The sequence below is a fragment of the Urocampus carinirostris genome, chromosome 16 (assembly GCF_059441175.1).
Source record: "Urocampus carinirostris isolate Australia breed hairy pipefish chromosome 16, RoL_Ucar_1.0, whole genome shotgun sequence".
NCBI lineage: Eukaryota > Metazoa > Chordata > Actinopteri > Syngnathiformes > Syngnathidae > Urocampus > Urocampus carinirostris.
Window position 1 is genome coordinate 13,059,305 of NC_142364.1, and position 23,014 is coordinate 13,082,318.

The window sequence follows — 23,014 nt, forward strand, 5'->3', positions numbered from 1 at the left end:
TTTTTTCAACGCCCCAGATATTAACCAAATATCAAATCGGCTTGGAAGTCCCCAGAGCCTTTATTATGAGGTGCAAATCAATGTGTTTTACTGCATTTTCGGTTTACTTAAAATGTGATGCCGTCCATAACTACTATAATAATATATTGAGTTTTTAGACCAGGGGTCACCAACATGCTGCCTTGCAGGTACCAGGAGCCCCTTAAGAACACCAGTTTTGAAAATCGCTCACCAATGATGGGTCATTATGATTTTCTGGGAAATGTAACTCCTAACTTGGCATTGGAAATCATTTTTGTTTTCTCTTCAGAATTTCTGATCTGAGGTCATAGGACATAGCATCATTGCTCCTTTTTTCTAGTGTGTGTGTGTGCTTCCCAGTATATCTCTATGACTCCTAGCTGATTCAAGCAGACAGGAAACCCATAGAGGTACGTGTAAAAGTGTGATACCTGACTTCATCCTCATCAACTCAGGTTTCTTAAACCGGAAGTGCTAAATAATTTGGGTGTGAGAGGGACTGAGGTTGTAAGTCAGACCAGCACAAGCCTGATTTGCCAGCTCATTAGCTCATTTTCCTTTACCAGCCCAGCTGTTTTTTCACCTATCTAGCCCAGCTGTAATTTTCGCCTATCTTACAAAGAAAACTAAAGGAGAAATATGAATGAAAATAACATGGGCAGATTGTTAGCCACAAAGACCAGAATCACCTGAATAATTTTGAAGGGAATTATTCTTCTGAATCATAGTTGGTGATGGTAGAGTTGAACATGCAAAAAAACCCACATCATAATCAAAAAGGGTGTAAGGCCCAACAGGGCAGCATTCCATCCCCTGCCCCTACCAAACCATCTCCCCGAGTCCCTGGTAGCACCCGGGCATGCCAATTCCACCCCTGGCAGCAGCACTTGCCGGAGACCCGGCCCCAGGGCACGGAGCAACGCCACCACCACGACCAGCCACTCCCAGCCACATCTCACCCAGTCCCCAGCCCTAACCCTCACCAATCCCACCACCCACGTCCCCAGCAAAAACCCCCCTGTTAACCCCCACGCCCCAACATACACCCAGGTGACCACCACCCCACAGGCCGCCACGCAAACCCCCAACCGCCACTGTTCCCCCCAAAAGCCCAACCCGCAATTTAGTTCAGCGATGCTTCCTGAACTGCGAAGCCCGGCCCAGCAGAGCGGGCAATGGCCCCACAGAGTCACCCACACCAGCTGCACGCTCGGCCTTGTTGGAAGTATTTTCCATCCTGAGGGAAGGAGGTCAGTTTCGCCCCTTTAGCCTATGCGAGCCTGTAAATGATAAAAAGGATCCGCCCCTTTTACCTCCGAATAACTTTAGCCAATAGTGACTGATTCAAATGATGATTTACACATTGGTTAGGAAATGAGACGCCGGTATATAAATCCCAGCATACACCGCGGACGACTTCGCCTTCGGGGGAAAATCTAGTCGGCGGCTGCTTGCCTTAGTTGCAAGACTTTGCAACCAAATATTGATCCATATATAAGGCGCACTGTATTATAAGGCGCATGGTCAGCTTTTGAAAAAAAAATGCTTTTAGGTGCGCCTTATAGTGCGGAAAATACAGTAGTCATCAGTACCGATACCATACGCCAATACTATTAGTACAATTAGTAGATACAATTCCCTTCTGCTAGCAAATTACAAATATTTTTTAAAATAATAGCTTTTAACCACAACTAAATATGTATCCTTATTGTATAAATACAATGATAACAATCATTCGTTTCATTTATAGTTCCAAAAACCTAAATGGACATTAGAAGGCAGTTGATACTGGTATTTGCTAGCGTAACCTATCAATTACTTAAATAAGGCTGATATTGGCACTAATATTGGTATTAATACTTGCTCGTCTTTACTAAACGAGGACGAAAATTGTGTCCCAATACTTTTGAGAAACAAAGTGCAGACTGAAAATACACGATTATAAACCAGTAGATAAGAGTGACGTCACGTTTGTTAATACCAAAATGAAACATTTTTACAATAAGAATTTAGCAGATTACCGTGGTTTAAATGACTAATGAGTAACTTTTTGTTGGTTAATGTAAAATGAAAGCTTCTACACATAGGTTGATAAAATGTGAAGGAAAAAGACAAAATTAGCAAGCTAACTAAAAAAAACTCCTGGATAAGAAACGAGACATATAATTAATAATACCGCGACACATATACTATGTTCATAATTATATATTATGTATCTAAATATTAGAGGTGTCAAGCACACAACTAGTTGTTTAATGAAAAATTTTGAATATATTGGACATTTATCGAAATATAACGAAAAGCAGTCAGTTGGTTTCAAACGCAACACACAATGAAATTAAGAAGTAATATGTGGACAGCTGCAAAAAAAAAGACAATTAAAAAAAAACTTGACTGCGTTAGAAATATAAGAAAAAAACTTTACCTTTTAAGCAAACTTTAACATCTCCGCTCTGTTACATGAATGCACCGCCTCACTATAGAGCAGCTATTGCGCACGTCAATGATATGTACTTAAACGCACCACGACGTTCACTGTACCTGCAATAGCTGTGTGAATTGTGCGCATGCGCTTGAGTCTGGGGTCATTCCAATCCGACTTTTGGAATATTTTGGGGGAGTATAAAACTTCGACTGTCCCTTTAGAATCCTTCCGGGTTTTCAGAGAGTTTTTGTTTGCAGGTGAGAGGAGAAGTAGCTCCTCTTTTTCACGCACTCCGCTATCAGTCGGCAACCTGAGAATGCAGGGCGTTTTAATGCCTTGTCCGACAGATGACGCCATAACATTGTCCATGTCAAAGCAAATCTCGCGGGACTATGCGCTCATGAGAATTAGTTCATCAATCCCTCACCATAACGCGGTTCACCTATCACAGACTCGCTGTTACACGGATTTTCATCATGCATTGTGTTCTGATTTTTATTTGCTAAACTACCCCTGTCAAACTCATTTTCAGGGCCACTGTTGGTTAATGGCAGTCCTAAAGGGCCAGATGTAACTTATAAATGGAACTAAATGTACGGTAATTGGTATGTCAAATAAATGTAACTCCTCCTTTATGTAAAATAGCGCTGGATATATTAATCATTCATCTCAAAAACATCACAGTTGCATTGAAAACATTTCCCAACGCATATATAATATGTTATGAAGAAAATACAAAGATACCTCCACATATGAGCTACAAGAAACTTGGGATTCGCGGAGTATTTTGATCAAAAATATTGCATACATACAAGAGAAAATCCAAGTTATGAGAATTCTCATACATTACCTTCAGAGACCTGAGCTTTAATGTCAATTTATGATCATCCTGTTATTTTATGTTCAATTACTGTTTGAATATATTTTTAATGTTCAGGAAAATGTGTTTTATTGCAATTTAGGGTTAACTTGGATGCTTTTGTCATGCCGTAAACGATTAAATTGGTTTTCAATTACTTCATTTTAGAATTTGTCATTTTAAATTCTCATGGGACCGGTGTCAGGAGTTCGAGAATGGCCATATTCAAGTACATATCGGGCCACATTAGGCCCGCGGGCCATGAATCTGATGCATGTGGGCTAAACAGTCTCGAAAAATATGTACTATACGGTATCTTTAATTTTAAACATATGCTTTGACCTATAAAAGGTTTTGTTCTTTTTTCAATGTACTGTAGGGTATGTATAATAATTGTAAATCTGGGGTCTCCAACTTGGTGCCCGTGGGCACTAAAATGCCCCCTAAGGACTGCTGAGGTGTCAGCAGACCTGTTCTGAAAATAGCTCACCGGTGCTGGGTCATGGTGATTTTCTAGTAATATTAGTTTTTTTAGTGGTTGACTGACTCTAATTAACCCTACCTCCAAGAATTGACCTGGTAATAACCTAGTAACAACATAGTAATAACATGAATTGTTGTTTCAGAAAATTCATATCAAACCGGGTGCCCTTTGCGCTAAATAGTAACAAAAACTGTCTCTCAGCTTGAAGAAGGTTGGAGACCCCTGTTGCAGATAATTAAGGTTTCTACTTCACAGATTTCTCCAATTACGGGTTCTCTTAAGAACATGACCCCCGCGATCAACGCGGCTTCCCTGTGCCAGAAATCACAGGACACGGAATTCAGCAAACAATATTTATAAATAGACATGAAAACAATCATACTCTGTAGCAGAAATTCATTGTGGTCACAGATAAAATGCATACACATTAAATACAAAACATAAAAGCACTTAGTGCTATTCATTTCTTTAAAGTGCTTACACAAGCACAAGTGACCTGCTTCATGAAGCAGGCATATTACTGCACAAAGATGCCACAAAACTTAAAGTCCAGTTTTGGTTTGTGACACTCTGTTTGATGGAGTTTCTTGGACTGAAAATTTATCATTTAAAAAAAAAAGTCCTCAATTCACGTGAAAATATAGTGCCTGGATGCCCCTACTTCATAGCAGAGAGCTGTCTCCATCCCAAACATTTCCTCAAATACCGTCAGCTTTCTTGGTTTCAAAGTGCAGTAATGCTTAAATATTAATACTTAGAATGTATAAATATGCCCCCCAAAAAAGGTAGTATAAAACATTTGCAATTGAACCAATTACACAAGGGAGAGTAATATAAGTTACAATGACATATTTCATACAGTAGCTTCCTTTACAATATACAAAAATGAAATCTAAGACCAAAACTAAAGAATTCCAAGTAAGCGCAGCAGCTTGGCATCCATGCCCTCAATGTCTGACTCTTCAGTTGTGTCGAGACGCCGGTTGGTGGGGGGGAAATTGGGCGGGACGGGCGAAGCGGGACACGGCGGCGGTGGAGAATCGGCACACTCGCCGTTGATGAAATCTTCCAGCCACGAAGAGAAGGACGAAGGCGAAGAGCAGGCGGATGAAGATGAGTAGGAAGAGGAAGAAGATGCAAGGGCTTCATCGCCGGTGGGCCATGTGTTGCCGCCATGAAGCTCTGATGCGGAAAACATACAAGCGCATTAAAAACATAAATAAATGCATAAATACATCCCCAAAAATGTATTCACACAAGCAAATTGCCCCGCCTTTGCTGGGCCAATAGAAGATTGCATTTGGCAGCTTGGAGTGGATCTGTGGTCAGGAGCTGTCATACCCAATTTGGTCACTAGAGGGTGTTAAATCACTTTGGTGCATTACCGCCCCATTATCCACAATATTTATTTTAAAATAAAATCGGACATCGAAAAAAAGTCTAGTGGCTATGTATACATTTTTGGCACACCCTGTACATGCTATAAAAATAAATGAACACATAAATACATCACAAACTACCAAAATAAATAACATTTACCAAATGTATTTGTATATTTATGGATTTTGTCAGTTATTTTGCCATTTATTTGTTTTGGTATCTATTTTTTGGTGTATTTTGTCACAATAAAATAGTATTCATCCTATTGAGGGCGGAGGGTCAAACTGGCTGAGCTTTTCACCTATTGGTTGATTGCAAAACCTTTCTTTTTTCAAATGATGGAAGCAAGACATGAATAGTCGATTCGGTCATCACTGATCAGCCAGTAGGTGGAAAGCTCAGGGAACTGGGCCACCATCTCATTTATGTCACATCTTTAGACATTAAGTTATTTACCATAGTGTTTCGTGTGTGATGCACATTTTTATACCTAAAAAAACAGCTCAATCTTTAGGTGCGTGTCATACACGAAATTTTCCGACAAAGTTTCATGATAGTATACCGTATTTTTGCGACGATTGATCAGTTGCAGATTATCTCTGATCACAATCGCAAAGCAATTGATGCAACGGGAATGAAACCCAGGTTGCGGCAGTGGGAGTGCCAAATCCTAACCACTTGTGATATAGTTTTCATATGGAAAAGCATTTGATTTTACCTCATTATCAAACTATTAATAGTCATGGTACCAGAACCAAATGTTAGAGAATGGAGAACACAGAAAGTTATCTTCAAAGATATAAATAAATGCATATGTAAAATAGTAAAAAAAAAATAAGATGTCTGCCAAAATATGTCTCGACATTTTAAGTTTGTGACCACATTGCGAAAAATCAACCAGCAATATTGACAAAACAAGAAACTTTTTGGGGTCTTACCAGGTTGGCTCGCTGGGGTGTCATTGCAACAACGCATCTTTTTTCTGGGGCTCTGCAAATGAAAAAACAAAAGCGTATTTAAAAATCCGAGCTGCAGTCAAGCGTTTTCGAAGAAAGGAGGACTAACGTTGTCGTCGTTGCTGCTGTTACTGGAGCCCTCGGGGGACATTTGCTCATGCAACTTCTTCTCCATGTAAGCCTGCTCGTAGTATTTAGCTTGCTGTTCTTTGCTCAGCGACGTCCACTGGAAACACAAATTTAAAAATCAGGAGATGCAGGAGATTCGAACAGTGCACGTCTGTAGTATTAGTCATCTTTGCAGAGGATCCTTTGGAAAGGATTACGAATTTATGAACAATATTTATGTTCAAATCAATGCTGCTTATGGCCTTTAATGGTGAAACGTATGCTATGCTAAGATAAAAGTTTGTTTTACAGTGGGAATTGCTAAATGTGGAGGATGGGAGAGAAGTGAGAGTCAAGGCGATCGGTGGTATGGGGAGAATGCCTGTGTTGGGTAATTTAAATGTCAAGCCTGTGGAAACATGGGAGGTGCAAGAGGCAGTGAAATAAATGAAAGGGGGGAAGGCGCCTGGGTTGGATGGTTCTACTGCTGAATGCTTGAAAAAAGGTGGCATGGCTATGATTGACTGGTTAGTACGCTTATTGAAACTTTAAGTGGTGCGGTACCTGTTGATTGGTGTAGTGTAATCCAAAAATTTTGGGTGTTTTTTGCTACCTTTTCCCTTTTTTATTTTCTTTGTTTTTGTATGTGTTTGTCTTGCTGTCGGTCACCCCTCTCGAGGGATATGACCAGGGTAGATCGATCGATCGATCGATAGATAGATAGATCGATAGATAGATAGATAGATAGATAGATAGATAGATAGATAGATAGATAGATAGATAGATAGATAGATAGATAGATAGATAGATTGTCATGATTGTCCTATTTGGAACACCTGTGGCAGCTTGATTGGCGCCAACAGCCCGGACAAGCTGATTGGTGGCCACACCCTTCTTAAGCCCCTGTCTCCAGTTCAGACTTTGTCAGATCATTGCGAGCCGTTGTGTTTACACTCAGTGAGCGTTTCCATCCGACTCCGCCCCTGTTAAACCTGTTTTCTGCCTGATCCCTGTTTTCGACCCATTTCTGAACCTGACTACGCCTGTTCTGCCTGCCGCCTGCCTACGATCACTTTTACGAACTCGACATCGCCTCTGATCTCCAGCCCTGGTCTAACGATGTGCCATTCCTGCCTGCCTTCTTCTAAGAAATACAAACAAAAACAAAAAAACGACAGGACGAGCATCCTACTTAAAGTGTTTTGCCCCGAACGGCTTTGCTAAAAGAAAGACAAACGCAGATAGGTGCGTGGGGAAGCCAAATTATAAGTGCTTTTTGATCACAGTTGGGCATTGTTGACACATACTTACTGAAGAAAACATTCTATTTTCAACTTTTAAAGATTAACTTAAACAGGAACCCCACCTCTAAAGGTACAGTAAAAGGTTTTCATTTTATCCTTATTATTCGTACATTAATCATGATTATTTACACTTTTGAATAATTATTATTTAGCTACACACTTTATTAAAGTTTTGGGTACGTAAATCTTTTAGAGTGTGGCTATTTCAAGCAGTTGTAGGCTCTTGGCTGATATGTCATTTAGACTTATACGGTACTTATTTTCAAAAATGGCGTTGTTTCCCCCTTTTTCAACCCAGACTCACCAGCTGTGCCAGACATTTGTTAACAGCCACACTGTCTTTATGCTCCATTTGGCTCTTCAAAACCGGGCGCTGCTCTCTGAGAAAGCACATGAAGGCGTTGAGTGGCTTCTTGGCACCGTCTGGCTTGCGCCGTCGCTTGCGTTCCCTTTTACGGCTGAGTGACGGGAAAAAAGCACGCGTCAAATTTACGCCGGGTACAGTTTTGAAATCGCGTAGGTCTTACCTGGGGGGGCTGCTGGATTTAGCGGGAGGAGCAGGAGGCGGTGCGGGCTCGGAGGCATCGACCGCTGCGTACAGTACTTCCCCATTCCTACGATGCAAACAGAAGGTGAACATACAGTGGTGCTGTCAAAGTGTGTGTGTCCGCGTGTGCTTGACTCACAGCATCCCAATGGCTCGCAGAGTGGCTCCTTCAGGCACTGGCACCACAGGCAGACTTTTATTCTGCAGACATAGGAAAGTTGCACTGATAAACACAAGTCCAATAGATGTCATTGTGTTTATTATGGTTGGGTATCTGACTAATGCGGTTGCCTTCTCATTTTAAAGTAAATAGGCATGTTTTTTCTCACAAGTTTTATGAAAAATATATTTTTAACAGTGTGCTATGTATTTTTTAATTGCTATATTAACTTGATGATGACTTTAAAATGTGCCTAGTTGGTTATGAAGACAAACATGTAAAGCTTTAAGTGTGTCTTATCAACACAGACCAGAAAATCATCGCTGCTCTCTGCCCAGTCTAGAGGACATTTCCGGCTCACAATGGCAAAGCAGAGCCAACAACATTCGAAAGGACTTCTTTACCTTGGCCATCACTTCTTTGACCTATTGCCTTCCTGCAGACGCTACAGGTCCCTTAAAACAGTGATTTTCAACCACTGTGCCGCGACACACCAGTGTGCCGTGAAAGATCATGAGGTGTGACATGAGAAATTATCCAATGTAACTTTTTAAAATCTAGAATTTTATAAAACATTTATGAATCACTTTCTGCAAATATTATGTCATTGTCAAGTGTCTGTGCTGTAAAAACTAGGGTTGTTATAAATTATATTGTAACTAAACATACTGTTCAGTATCATTTTATAATATTTTTGGCTAGTGATGTGCCGCAAAATTTTTCCAATGTAAAAAACATGCCCTAAAACACTGCCTAAAAACAAGGAGTATTAGGCTCGGAAATAGTTTCTTCTCCAGTGCCATCACCACCCTAAATAAGCGCACAAGACTGTGAAACAAATTATGTGCATTCATATTCTATATCCCGGCCTCTATTTTGGAAATGTAACACTGCTAATGTCATTGCACTATTTTTCATTGCACTACTTGTCATGATTATCGATGTGAATCACCAGTGCCCGCTCCTTTGGCGCCAACTGTCTTGGACTCTGATTGGCTCCCTGTCCCTATTTAAACCAACTCCTACCTGTCCCCTGTCAGTCCGTCTGCGAACCTCAGTTAACACTAGGCAAGCCTTTTCCGACCCTGACTCCCACGTGTTTTTTTGCTCCCATCTGTCCCCGCCAGGCTTCGACCCGTTTTTGATCCGGACCACGTCTACTCTCCCGTCCCGACTTTCGACCTCTTTTGTCCCCGACCACGTCTACTCTCCTTTCCTGGCTTACGACTCGCTTCCAACGCCGACCACACCTTGCCCTCCCAGTCCTGGCTACGGACCCGTTTTTTCCGTCTCTGACACCGCCATCGCTTGCCACGGAAGATCCACTTTTGCGTTCAGAGCGACCTGCTTCCCGCGTCCAGCAATCACCGGATCGTGGGCGCAACCCTTACTCTTTCTTCCAATAAAACTGTGGGTCCTGTCTCCGTTCTTGTCCTGACACTACTGTTCTGACGTGCTTATAACTTCGGCCTTTCTCCAAGCAATACCTTGTCAATACTTAATAGTGAAACAATTCTAATTTCAACATTTTAAGGACACCTTAAACAGTGCACCCCATCTTTCAAATGAACGACCATTTTGTAGTCTAATTTTGCAATACTCCATTTCTGGCCAGCTCTTTATAAAGCAAACCTTTGTAAAGATACGTAGGCTGGGAAAGATGTAACATATTTGGCGGATATAAACGTATTCCTGTCCGTACATTTTGACATAAAATGACCACAGAAAATGCTGAGGCGATCAAGCACTGAAATATAACATTGTATTTGTTGTGCCTACCGGCTGCACTGGAGCAGGTGGGAAGTTGAAGGACGGCTGGCTGTGAACAACCCGTGGCGGCATCTGACATGGCAAGTACTGCGAAGAGAGTTGAATTGTTAATTAAATGGTAATGAACACGTCGCACACAGTCTCATACCAAATTTTAAAAGCATGAAGATCGTAGTGGACTTAAAATTCATGACAAAAAAAGACTCTTGGGTCAAACTGTGTATCAGGGGCTGGGGTGGTGGCTGGGGCGGTAGTGGGGGTGGGTGTTCATATTTTCTCATTTCTACGCTCCTGAATTTCTCAGGTACTCACCTGGAGTAGGAAAGGTGCTCCCGCCTGGCGGCTGAGTTGGAGGGGGTGCGTGACGTACGGGATGTACTGGGGCCCGTACCTCATGTTGGGAAGCGGCACTAACTGGCCTTGTGGGAATAACGGCAACCGCTGGGAGAATTGGGCATCGAATGACACCCCGGCATACACGGGGGTCTGAGGCGGGTCTGAGGGCACTGTGTGGGCAGTTGGGGTGTTCATAGGCTCACACATTATGTTGGAGCACAACTCTTGCAAGGTGTCGGTAACATCCTGCCACTCGAGCTCGCCTATGATCTGCTCAAACTCTTCCCTGAGCTTCTCCATCAGTGCACGGATGATCTAGCTCTCCCTAATTCTGTCTTCCTGTTTCACATAGACACATGGATAGGTGGATAGAAAGATAGGTAGGTAGGGAGGTTGGGAGGTAGATAGGTAGGTAGGTAGGTAGGTAGGTAGGCATACAGGCAGGTAGGTAAGTAGGTAGGTAGGTATAGAGGTAGGTAGGTAGGTAGGTAGGTAGGTAGGTAGGTAGGTAGGTAGAAATAGAAAAGCAAAACAACAGAGCAAGTGTAAGCAATACTCATTGAAATCCATGTTGACGATCATAACATTTATGTGAATATAGTAAAAAATATATTTCTATATGACACTGTTTTTTAACCAGTGTGCCAGGGCACATGAGTGGGCCGTGAGACTTTTATCCATCTATTTTATCTTCGCCAAAAAAAGCACGCCATTGTTCAGTTTCTTTACTTTATTCCAGTGTTATCCAAGTAAATGTAACATTCATCCATATCAGTCGGTGGCAGCAGGTTAAATATTTGCACTCTATATATCCTAAAAATCTGTGTTTGGCCTGGTGAGGGTAAGCAGTACAGAAAACGGATGGAGTAATGGATGGATGTTTAATAGCAAGCAAAAAATGTAAGATAAATCAAAAAAGTATAAATTGTGCACACAAGTTTGCTGATATGAATTACAAATTGAATATTTTTATTTGGTTGATTAGTTGGATCCCTTAACCACTAGGGCCGTAGGGGCACTATTTTCCTGTGGTGTGTCTTGGGCAAGTACTGTCATGATTACCGATGTGATTCCCCTGTGCCCGCTCATTTGGCGCCAACTACCGTGGGTTCTGATTGGCTCCCTGTCACTATTTAAACCCAGTCCTGTCAATCCCTTGTTGTCAGTTCGTCTGCAAATCTCCGTGTATACAAGGCAAGCCTTTTTCGACCCTGACTCGACCCGTTTTGATCCTGACCACGTCTGCTCTCCCGTCCCGGGTTACGACCCCTTTTTGTTCCCGACTACGTTTACTCTTCCGTTCTGGCTAAAGACTCCTTTCCAACCCCGACCACGTCTTGCTCTCCCAGTCCCGGCTACCGACCGATTTTGTGCCCCTGACAACGCCATCGCTCGCTACGGAAGATCCACTTCCGTGTTCGGATCAAAATCCGAGTACAAGAGCGATTTGCTTCCCGCGGCCAGTGAACACCGGATCGTGGGCGCAGCCCTTCCTCTCTCTTTCAATAAAACTTGTGGTAAACGTCACGCAAGCGGGTCCTTTTTCCGTTTTGGTCCTGACAAGTATAGCCTGGTGACGCCCATCCCTCTCCAACCCAAATATGTTTTTAATTTACTAAAAGTAAATTAGAGCGTACTAAAAATGTTTATTCCACTAGCGGATAATCTGTTTTGGGTATTTTTTGGTCTAGAGAAAAGGATAGAAGCAGGGAACTTAGGGAAAGCTACTATACTTACTATACTACTACTACTACTACTACACTATACAATACTACTGTTACAATAAATGTATATACCAATTATCCACACCGCTTATCCTCAGTAGCTGTCTTTGGGCAGTGGGCAGGGGACACAGAGACTAACAACTCACTCGCTGATTCACACCTAGGGACAATTTGGACCGGCCAATTCACCTGACATGCATGTTTTTGGAATGTGGGAGGAAACCCAGGCAAGCACGGGGAGAACATGCAAACTCCACACAGGAAGGCTTACAGCTGGATTTGAACCCAGGAACTCGGAACTGTGACGCCCATAAATACATTCATGTATAAATAATACAGTATATGTTATAATAAAAGATCAATGGAAATAATAACTTGTATTACGTCCTGAGCTACGGTGACCATAAATTAATGAGTGCCATGTCCAATCGCGTTGCATACATTGTTTCACAACGTTGATATAAATGACTATACATTATAGACAATTCAATTCAGTTCAGTAAGGCCACATAATCGAAGATAATTTAATGATTAAAAAAAAACATAAAATTGGTGCCGCGAATCCATTTTGAAACGTTTTCAACTGACGGTTAACTCGTGTGTTTTTTTCTAAGTGCGTTGGCTCAAAAGGGATGAAAACACTGCTCTATGACCGCATATTTAGCTAATTTCGGGTATGAACTCATCAGTGTAAAAACTAAACATGATGTAACAAATAACGAATAATTTCTATGAAAATTGCAGAGACGAGTTCGCAACGTCACATAGCGTCAGTTACACACTGCTCGTAGGTTAAGCGTTCTAATACAATACATGCATTCATAGTACTTTAATTTATAGTAACTGCAAAGAAAATGAAGAGTAAAAAATGCCGAAAAGAAGCGAGTACCGCGTAAAAGTGTAGATTTTGCAGTCGCCTCCATTTTAAGACAACGGGCCTCGCAAATACGAATTTTCATTTTTGGACAGAAATCGTCTTTTTGCAGATTTTGCTATTTTTCCTGTGTGTAAGTAAATATGCACATGTACAATTTTTAAAAATTAGGCAGAAATTTGCACATTTCGTAGTAACTTTATGGAAATGAGGTAGCCGTTAGCTGAATCGCCGAAGTTTAACGCACGTTTTTTTGTTGATGTCGTTGTTGTTTTCAAATTGTAAATTGATTTTCAAACTTACCTACTGCAGAAAGTTCTGTAAATCTGTTTTTTTTTATCGGTCTGACTTGCTGTCAATGCTGCAAAACTTGCCAGTTCGTATAATTGTGCAGAATGCGGGACTCTGACGTGCTCTAGACCTCCGCCCCCTTCTTATGGAAATAAGTTGCCATGGTAACATGATTGCGTCACTAACTAACGCGAGACTTCGAAAACTTAAAGTACCGGTAATGCTTAATAATTTATTTAATTATTTATAATGATGATTCAACGATTTTACGATTACGATAGAACGCGTTTTGATATTAAAATAATAAATATTGAATTTTAATTTGTGTTTTTTCTTTCCGAGTAGTTTTTGCATTTTTGTAATCAATTATCCCCACAAAACTAAAAAAAAAAAAATCCTGTTACAAAATTATCTCACCTTCTTTTCCTTTATTTATTTACTGTCAGTCTTCCTTTTTCATTGGTTCATTGAATTGACTAATTTCCTGTCCCGTCAATATGGGCGGGCCATTGAATGCAAGGCCCGCCCCACGGAGTACTTGTGCTTGTAGAGGGATTTCACGGGCAGGCCTGGGGAGTGATTTCCTGCTCGTTCACGGGTTTTTTGTTCGTGTAGCCTGAAAATGGCATAAGTGTTTGCTGTTAAAAACGTCATATTGGAATATAATATTGTGAATGTGCTTAATTGCTGTTGAGATTGTCATGATTGTTTTCTGTTGTCAGTGTCAATAAATTTGTTCAAACCAAAAAAAAAAGTAAGAAAACGCCTGTTTTAAATACCAGCAACCCAAACCCCCAAAAATATGAAAAGATGAGGGGATTAGTACTTGAGGAATGAGCTGACTGAGGCTGTGATCATGACAGCCAGGGGAGTAGCAAAATTTGAAGTTGTGTACAAGTCAAGTCTTGTTTATTTCTATAGCTCTTTATCACAAAGTGTCTCAAAGGGCTGCACAGACCTGTTACAGACTACTGACTGTTATTACACCATCCCCTGATCTAAAACCTACATGAGGGCAAGAAAAAACTCAAAAACCTCAACATGAGGCAAATTACACCACCTTTAAATAGTTGATATATTTGTTTTTTTTAACTGGGTTATGTTGTATGCAACCAAATCATTCAATGCCCTTTATACAATGTTTTAATTATTGACTGAGCCTTTTAAAACCCCGCTTCTAATACTTATAACCTGGTAATAACATAGTAATAACACACAGAGTGCAGGAAAGGACAAAGCCGACTTTATTTCCTCAGAAGGCTGGCGTCCTTCAACATCTGCAAAAAGCTCCTGCAAATGTTCTATGAGACCGTTGTGGCAAGCGCCCTCTTGTATGCGGCAGTGTTTTGGGGAGGCAGCGCTAAGAAGAAGGATGTCTCTCGTTTTAATAAACTGGTGAGGAAAGCGAGCTCTGTTGTGAGCACAGACCTGCACAGCCTGACAACAGTAGCTGAGAGAGGGGCACTGAAAAAGCTGCGGTCAATCATGGACAATTCATCACATCCACTACACAGCATCATCCCCAAACAGAAGAGCAGCTTCAGCGACAGACTGCTGTCACAGTCTTGTTCCACGGACAGACTGAGGAGATCATTTCTTCTTCATACCATGAGGCTCTTTAACTCCACCCGGGGGAGTAAAAGCCCACATTAAACCCAACCCCCACATTTGCACATTACCCTATTTTTATTACGGTGTGTATTTTCCATAGCACTATTTAAATACTCTATATCAACACGATATATTGGGTATTTTTGTATTCTATATCTTTATCTTATTTTTTTATTTTTCAACACAAGGATACTGCTGGAAGTGTGAATTTCCTTACGGGGATGAATAAAGTATCTATCCATCTATCTTTCCAAATGCATAATAAACTAGTAGTCCATTGCAATAATTATCAACAATAAAATAGATCTTAACTTCCAGTAGCGTGGGACCCAGGTTAAAAACTCCGTACCCTTTTGGTTCAATGTCTGAACACGGAATTAAACTGCAATGCCTTTTTTATACTTCAAGGCATTGCATTCAAAGCTGTTATTCATATTGAGCATGTTTAAGGCCACACACCCTTTCAATAACAGCCCTTGACAATATGATATACAATGGTTATAAAACTGTACCAAGGAGCATCAATAATGAGAATCATAAGGCTGAAAAGTGGACATCTGGGGAAATTAAATATCATATCCTATGACAGGGTTGAGTAATTTTGATTGTGAGTTTTTGATAAAGAGGCTGTGGGGCAGCTTTTTTTATTTACAATATAGGGCATCAGTGGGTCACATGTTAGACAGGAAGCTGTTATGTAAGTTCAAGCTCATTTGTCAGAGTATTTATATAAAATTTACGGGAGTATATTAATTCAGGTTATAGTTGTCGATGTACAATGTATGCGTGCCCTCCACAAAGTTCTTAGACTTTGTTGTGATTGATAGAGATCAGAAAGCCTAACAGGAAAAGCATCCAACTTGCCATTACTGGGAGCCATGGGGGGTGTCGTCCATTTTTTTTCTTTTAATCTTTTCCCTTCGCAAATCAGGCTCAAGCATTTCAACAGAAAAGGACATTTTATGCGTTCCAAATGTTTCCTGCAAGCCAGCGGGTGTTTGGCCACATTTTAGGACATCAAACACAAAACAGGTGAACGTATGGATTGACACATTTTGGAGCAGGGGTGGGCAACATTTTTGAGTCAGGCTGCATTGGGTTTAAGAAATGGTAGGGGGGGTGAGCTAGGAGGGGTAAAAAAGACTTGATTTTTTTTGTATCTGCCAATAGTCTCAAATCTGATACCTCGGCAATTCACGAGGAAAAAATATTGTGTCGAATTGTCCAATTATTCTCATTTACAATTATAATTTACGATACATGCAGACATTTATATGTACATGATAAATTCCATTTGTCAGAACCCGAACGGACGGAGGACCCAGACGCGTAACGTTTTCACACAAGCTTTATTTTACGGGAATGGGGCAGTCATGCGCGTGAACACAAACGCCAGTGATTAGGGGATTGCTGGGCGGAAGAAGGGAGACAGAAGTCAGGCACGGGAAAACAGGAAGCCAGAGGCAGACGAGATCGAAACCGGACAGGACAGATGGGATCGATACCAGATACACAAGCAGATACCGGAAAGGACGGAACAGATACCTGATACACGAGCATGATACCGGACAGGATGGGACAAACGGGGATCGATACTGGACAGGACTGGACAGACAGGATTGATACCGGATACTGCATAAACGAGCAAGATACTGGCTCAAGCCTCCATGCCTTGTCTTTTTAACGCAAAGGACACTTAGTAATGGGTGGTCCTGCTGCCTGGGGGCGGACCTCCTATAGCAGCAGGTCCAAAGATACTTGTATGATGGACAACACACACCATAAAATAATCAGTTTTCACCAGGAACACCCATGAGAATCATTGTTATTATAATAGACACTTTTGTTATATCAAAAATGTATGGGGATAAAGATAGATAGATAGATAGATAGATAGATAGATAGATAGATAGATAGATAGATAGATAGATAGATAGATAGATAGATAGATAGATGGATAGACAGACAGACAGACAGACAGACAGACAGACAGACAGACAGACAGACAGACAGACAGACAGACAGACAGATAAATGGATACTTTATTCATCCCCGTAGGGAAATTCACAAAAGACGGTGAGAATAACGATAGTGCTGAAAATAATGATGATGCTGAGGTGACTCTGCATCCACAGAACCTATTCAAATATGTTTATTCATGAGGTGTTTGTTACATTTAAATACACAAGAGATTTAGCTGTAAGACAAAATTGTAAAGGAAGTATGTGGGTAGGATTAAATAAGCATATGCTTCTTCCTATTCCTTTTCGGACATATACGTTTGCATTGTTTTTGTTGTTTTTTTTGTTCAAAATTCATTCATTTATTCAAAGGGTTGTATAATGTTTTTGAGGGTATTTTCTGTTCCTTTCAGTATCCTCAGAAATTGAGTGAACTCTTACGCAAGCTTATGCTGCAGTGAAGAGTCTCTGTGCACTTCAAACTCATCAAGTGTCCTGAGAAAATAAATAAATAAAAATACTGTGGTACAAAACATTGGACAGCGTCCGACTCTAAACACAAATATTTTCATTGTTGCAGGCCACTTGAATTTTAGCCCTGGGAACACTTTTTCCCACCCTGTTCTTCTTTTCAGTGTTGAGGCCACTTGGTGCAAAAAGGAGATTTTTTTTTGTGGGGTCAAATGAAGTAGCCCGTGTGAAAGGCATTCGTGTGGAACGGGGGCACGAAGGCAACAGTGTGGGATGGAAGGAGTGTGCTTTCTCCTCCTTGTTTGGATGCAGCTCATTATCTAAATCAGGGGGGTCAAATTCATTTTAAATCTAAAGCCACAGGGTGGAAAAATCATTCTCACTGGGGCCATTAAATAAATGGCTAAATGTGTGCCTTAGCTGCAAGGCTGAGGGTCTTTTTGGAGGATCACAAGTCAATTATGAATCGGACATGTATGATTTATTTATAAAATGATTATTTGTCAGAACCAGAATAGGAGGAGGACCCAAAAGCGTAACGTTTTCACACAAGCTTTATTTTATGGGAATGGGGCAGTCATGCGCGTGAACACAAACGCCAGTGATTCCGCGATCGCTGGGCGGAAGAAGTAAGACAGAAGTCCGGCGTGGAAAAAACATGAAAGCCAGAGGCTGACAAGATCGATGCCAGATACACGAGCAGATACCGGACAGACGGGGTCGATGCCGGACAGGACGGGAGAGCCAGGATCGATACCAGATACAGGAAACTGGAGTCAGATATCAGACAGGACGAGACAGACGGGATAGATACCGGGAACTGGAGACTGGCGTAAGATATCGGACAGGATGAGACAGACGGGACGATACCTGATACTGGAGACTGGCGTAAGATATCGGACAGGATGAGACAGGCGGAATCGATACGGATACTGGAGCAAGATATCAGACAGGACAAGACAGACGGGATCGATACCAGACACTGGAGACTGGAGTCAGATATCAAACAGGACGAGATAGACGGGATCAATACCGGACAGGATACACAAGCAGTATACCGGACGGAGTCAAAACACAAGTCTTGTGGGTGCAGAGGTTGGTTGAGCTTAAATAGGAGGGAAGCCAATCAGGCAACGAGCCGCAGCTGGAGCCAAATGGGCGGGGCCAAGTGAGGGTAATGGGCAACCGTGATATTATTGAGGTTTTTTCACCCTCAATATGGTTTTCCTTCACTAATATGTAATCTCTAGTGGTGTTTATCAAATGTGCATTAAAAAAAAATCTAAACAACAATTGAATTGATTTGCACTAAGATTAATTTAACTGTAAAAGGGCGGATATAGCGCACAAACATTAAATTATTTATTTTCTGATTTTTATTTATATTTGTCATGAAAACATTTACCTGAATATCGAAACTTTGCTGTTAGATTTCATATATTATAAGAAGGAGCTAAAGTTTCTTTTGAAGCCCCACATGTGTGTCATATTTAACCACTAGATGGCATTGTGGTGTCTAATTCAAACGAATACCAGTGCCAAGAGCATAGCGTAGCAGCGAGATGACAGACAAACATGGCGGCAACTTCTAGGTAGGGCTTCCATCATGTAAAAGAAATACAAATTTGTTTTAACCTATGATTTTTATATATATATAAAATTCAAAACAGATATTAAAGTTGATGTATTTTTGAATAGTATTCAAATCATTTTTTTTAACGGAATGAAAAAAAATTGGACCACAAGGAGGCACTAAATATTACACACGGTCCATTTAATCTTTTGAAAAGACACCCAAGTACTAGTTTAGTATTTTTTTTTATTTTTCTTGACTTTTATTTAAGCAAAACAACACTGGGGTGGGTTTCCCATTCACACACACACTCACACTCACACACCAATAGTGGACATGCAGCCATGCAAGGCGCCGACCTGCATTATGGGGGCATTAGGGATTCAGTGTCTTGCCCAAGGACACTTCGATATATAACACAGAGGAGCCGGGTTACCATTCGTCAATGTTCTCTGGTTGATTAATGGCAGTCGGCCCGTGGGCCATGAGTTTGACACATGTGAATACTACTAAACACTGGACTCAAACTGTGTGAAATTCTAACCTTTGCTGGGTTCTGTGTGAAATGTGTGAAACGCTGTTTATATGTCTGATGCATCCGTTTTCCAAGGAAAGTGTGTCTAAGGGGGCTTGAGTTTTGATTGGCTGAGTTCGATTTGAAATGGAAATAATTTGAAACCGCACATAATAAAAATAGTATTTTAATGGTATCGTGTGAAAGACATTGGAGGTTTTTTGAATGGTTCTGTCGTAGAAGTGTCACTTATTGTTTGTCAAGTGTTGACGTACCACTGTTAACCAACAGAGGGCGCGCACAACTTGGCTCTCATATTTGACTCTGGAACTGTAGGAATAATTTACAGCGTTTAGAAAAATCTTCAGAAGCGATTAAAACAGAACTTGGGGTCAGTTACTGACTGGGCCATCCAAAGTATTTTTGTATTATAGTATGACAAAAGTAGTATTTTTGTTGTATTTAAAAAAATTAGGGGTACGAGTACGAGTGCGCGTTATACACAATTAAATACGGTAACACAATTTTGAAACCATGATTATAAACAAAATTGGGGGGAAATGAGATCAAATTACCAGTGAAGATGTGAAAATTAATTAAATAAAATAATTAACACATAGGGCAGCACGTCGGCTGGGTGGTTAGCGCACAGCCCCACGGTGCAGAGATTTAGGGTTCAAGTCCAGCTGGAGTTTGCATGTTCTCCCTGTGCTTGCCTGGCTTTTCCTCCGGTTCCCTCCCACATTCCAAAAAAAGGCATGTCCAAAATTTTGCCTAGGTGTGAATGAGTGAGTGAGGTGTCTGTCTCTGTGTGCCCTGCCACTGGTTCAGGGTATTCCCTGCCCACTGCCCGAAGATAGCTGGGATGGGCTCCAGCACCCCCGAGACCCTACTGAGGATAGGCGGCACAGATAATGGATGGATGGATGAATTAACACATACATTGGACGATTCAGTAGATTAAGGGAAGGGGTTATCCATATGATTTTAAATAGATAAAGAACATAAAAACAATATAAACAAATCAATGCATAAGTATAATTTAAACTAGACAAATATAATTTAAATTAAATAAATACGATTTGAAATAATTCAAAATCGATTGGTAAATAGACAGAAACAAAAATAAAATTAAAACAATTTCATTTTTTTCTAAAATAGCCTATAAATCTCAAAGGAAATATTAGGGACAAGAAGGCATTGTGTTATCATTCTCTTTGTGCAGAATTGTGTACTTCAATCACAAATATGTGTTTATTATAATCATTTATCTTTTCGGTCTACAAGAAACCGCAATTTGTCAGCATGTACGATGAAATGTACTGTTACATAATTGCAGCAAGTATGTAACTGTCAAGACCAGAACAGAAGGAGGACCCAGATGCGTAACTCCCAAGTTTATTGAGATAAAGAGGAAAATTAGCGCCAGCGATCCGGTGCTCGCTGGACGTGGGAAGCAAGCCGCTCACGGGATAGGAGCGTGTTCAGAATGCGAAAGTGGATCTTCTGGAGCGGGAGATCGTAGCGTGGTTGGACGGGAAAAACAGGTCGTTAGCCAGGACGGGAGATCAGAACGTGGTCGGGGTCAGAAAACGGGTCGTTAGCCGGGACAGGAGATCAGAACGTGGTCGGGGTCCAAAAAAGGGGCGTAGCCGGAGACCAATGGGGAAATCAGGAACGGACGAGTGGAAAACGGGTGAAAAAACGGGATCGACGGGAGTCAGAGTAAAAAAAAGGCTTATCTCGTGAAAACAAAGGTTCGCTGATGGACTGACAACAGGCGAGTGAAAGGACTGATCTTAAATAGGCCTGGGAACCAATCAGTTAACCAGCAGCAGCTGGCGCCAAACGAGCGGGCACAGGTGAGTGTAATGAGTAATCATGACAGTAACATAAAACCCCAAAACTATATATAACATAATACACCACGATATTAAAAGTAAACATTATTATTGTGTATTACAGCAATTTAACAAGACCCAGCAGACAGCATCATGAAACATGGAGCTCCCAATGAACTCACACACAAATAATGTGAGATAAAACAGGAAAAAAGTTTTTTTCTTTTTTTTTTTTACTTTTAATCAAAACATTCATCACGTTATGAAACACACATACACTTAACAGTTCCAGACGCCTCAGTTGCTGGGAGCCAATCAATCATGCGGTGCGGTGACTGATCACCGCATGCAGCCGAAGAAATGTTTGCCTATCGTTATTAATAGATGACTTTATTGCTACGTGGCTAGCGAAAAATTGCTTTGATAACTTACTGCAAGAGTTTACATCATCCTTGACTCTAACACTATCCATCCGTCCGTTATCTGCAATGCTTACCCTTAGTAGGGTCGCGGGGGTGGTGGAGCCCATCCCAGCTATCTTCGGGCAGTGGACAGGGGACACCCTGAACTGGTTGCCAGCCAGTCGCAGGGCACACAGAAACAGAAAACTCACTCGCTCATTCACACCTAGGGACAATTTTGGACATGCACATTTTTTGATTGTGGGAGGAAACCTGAAGAAAACCCATGCAATCACAGAGAGAACATGCAAACCTCACACGGGGAGACTGGGGTAGCTGGACTTGAACCCTGAACCTCTGCACCGTGGGGCTGCGCGCTAACCACCCAGACACCGAGCGTCTGTAACCTTATTTTTGTTTATTTATGAGCAGGCACAAGTCATGGACTTTTTGGACTATATTACAGGCTTGGGGCGTTGTTGCTGTCATGTACTTTCTGTACAAATTTCAACATGGTACCTGTTGTTTTCTTTCAATGATGTTCACTGTTTTGTGTACTGTTACCCAATACTAAATCTATTGCAACCTGGTCCTCCAGGAAGGGGGATTACCATTTGTGAGGCCTCTTCCCAAGGTTTCTTATTTTCCTCGTGCTGAGGTTTTGAGATTTCCTTGCCCGCATGTTGGTTTCAGATCAGGGGATGGTGTAGTTGTGACCTGTGCAGAAATAAAAGAAACAAAAAGAAGTCAAAAGGCAAGTAGAAAAAGGAAAAAAAACAAAAATAGTACTTTAATCTAATAATAAAAATTATGTGCAAAAGAAAGTAAAGAAGAAAAGATGGAAGCAAGATGGCGGCCAATCATGGCAGCTCCCTCTATGTGAGGATCATCTTATGTCAAATAAATGCTTATTTCTTAACTGCCAAGAATTTAAAAAAATGCATGTTTACATGATGTTTTATCTATCTATCTATCTATATATATATATATATATATATATATATATATATATATATATATATATATATATATATATTGCTTATTATTTAAATTAATATTGATTTTGTTTTTTCAAATGAATGTTCTTTTTAACCACCAGGAGGCGCTAAATAATACACACTGCCCCTCTAAGAAAAAACACAAACGAGTGGCATAGTTATCTTTCTTTGTTAGAATGCTTTTTAACCCGGCCCCATTAGGCCGCTCCCTCTTGTGCACTTTGACCCTTGAACCCCCCCACACTACAACACGCACGCAGACACACACAGGAAAACACTTGCAAAGATGGCAGACGAAAACCGTGCATTTAAAAATCTCCTGATTGTTCCCACCATCAAGACCCCCCTCCAAGATGAAGTCAAGTCAAGGCATGTTTATTTGTATACCCCTTAATCACAAGGAGT

General features: G+C 41.1%; 1 protein-coding gene across 1 annotated transcript; it reads right to left on the reverse strand.

Moving 5' to 3' along the window:
- Positions 1 to 4,152: 4,152 nt before the first annotated feature.
- Positions 4,153 to 13,364, reverse strand: LOC148350324 (uncharacterized). The gene is made up of 9 exons (XM_088356192.1): positions 13,252 to 13,364; positions 10,327 to 10,689; positions 10,024 to 10,101; positions 8,224 to 8,285; positions 8,065 to 8,151; positions 7,842 to 7,995; positions 6,235 to 6,351; positions 6,108 to 6,159; positions 4,153 to 4,971 (listed from the first exon to the last, which is right to left on the reverse strand). Exons 2-9 carry the CDS (start codon positions 10,648 to 10,650, stop codon positions 4,694 to 4,696), a joined length of 1,152 nt encoding a protein of 383 aa, XP_088212318.1. The 5' UTR covers positions 10,651 to 10,689; positions 13,252 to 13,364; the 3' UTR covers positions 4,153 to 4,693.
- Positions 13,365 to 23,014: the final 9,650 nt, after the last annotated feature.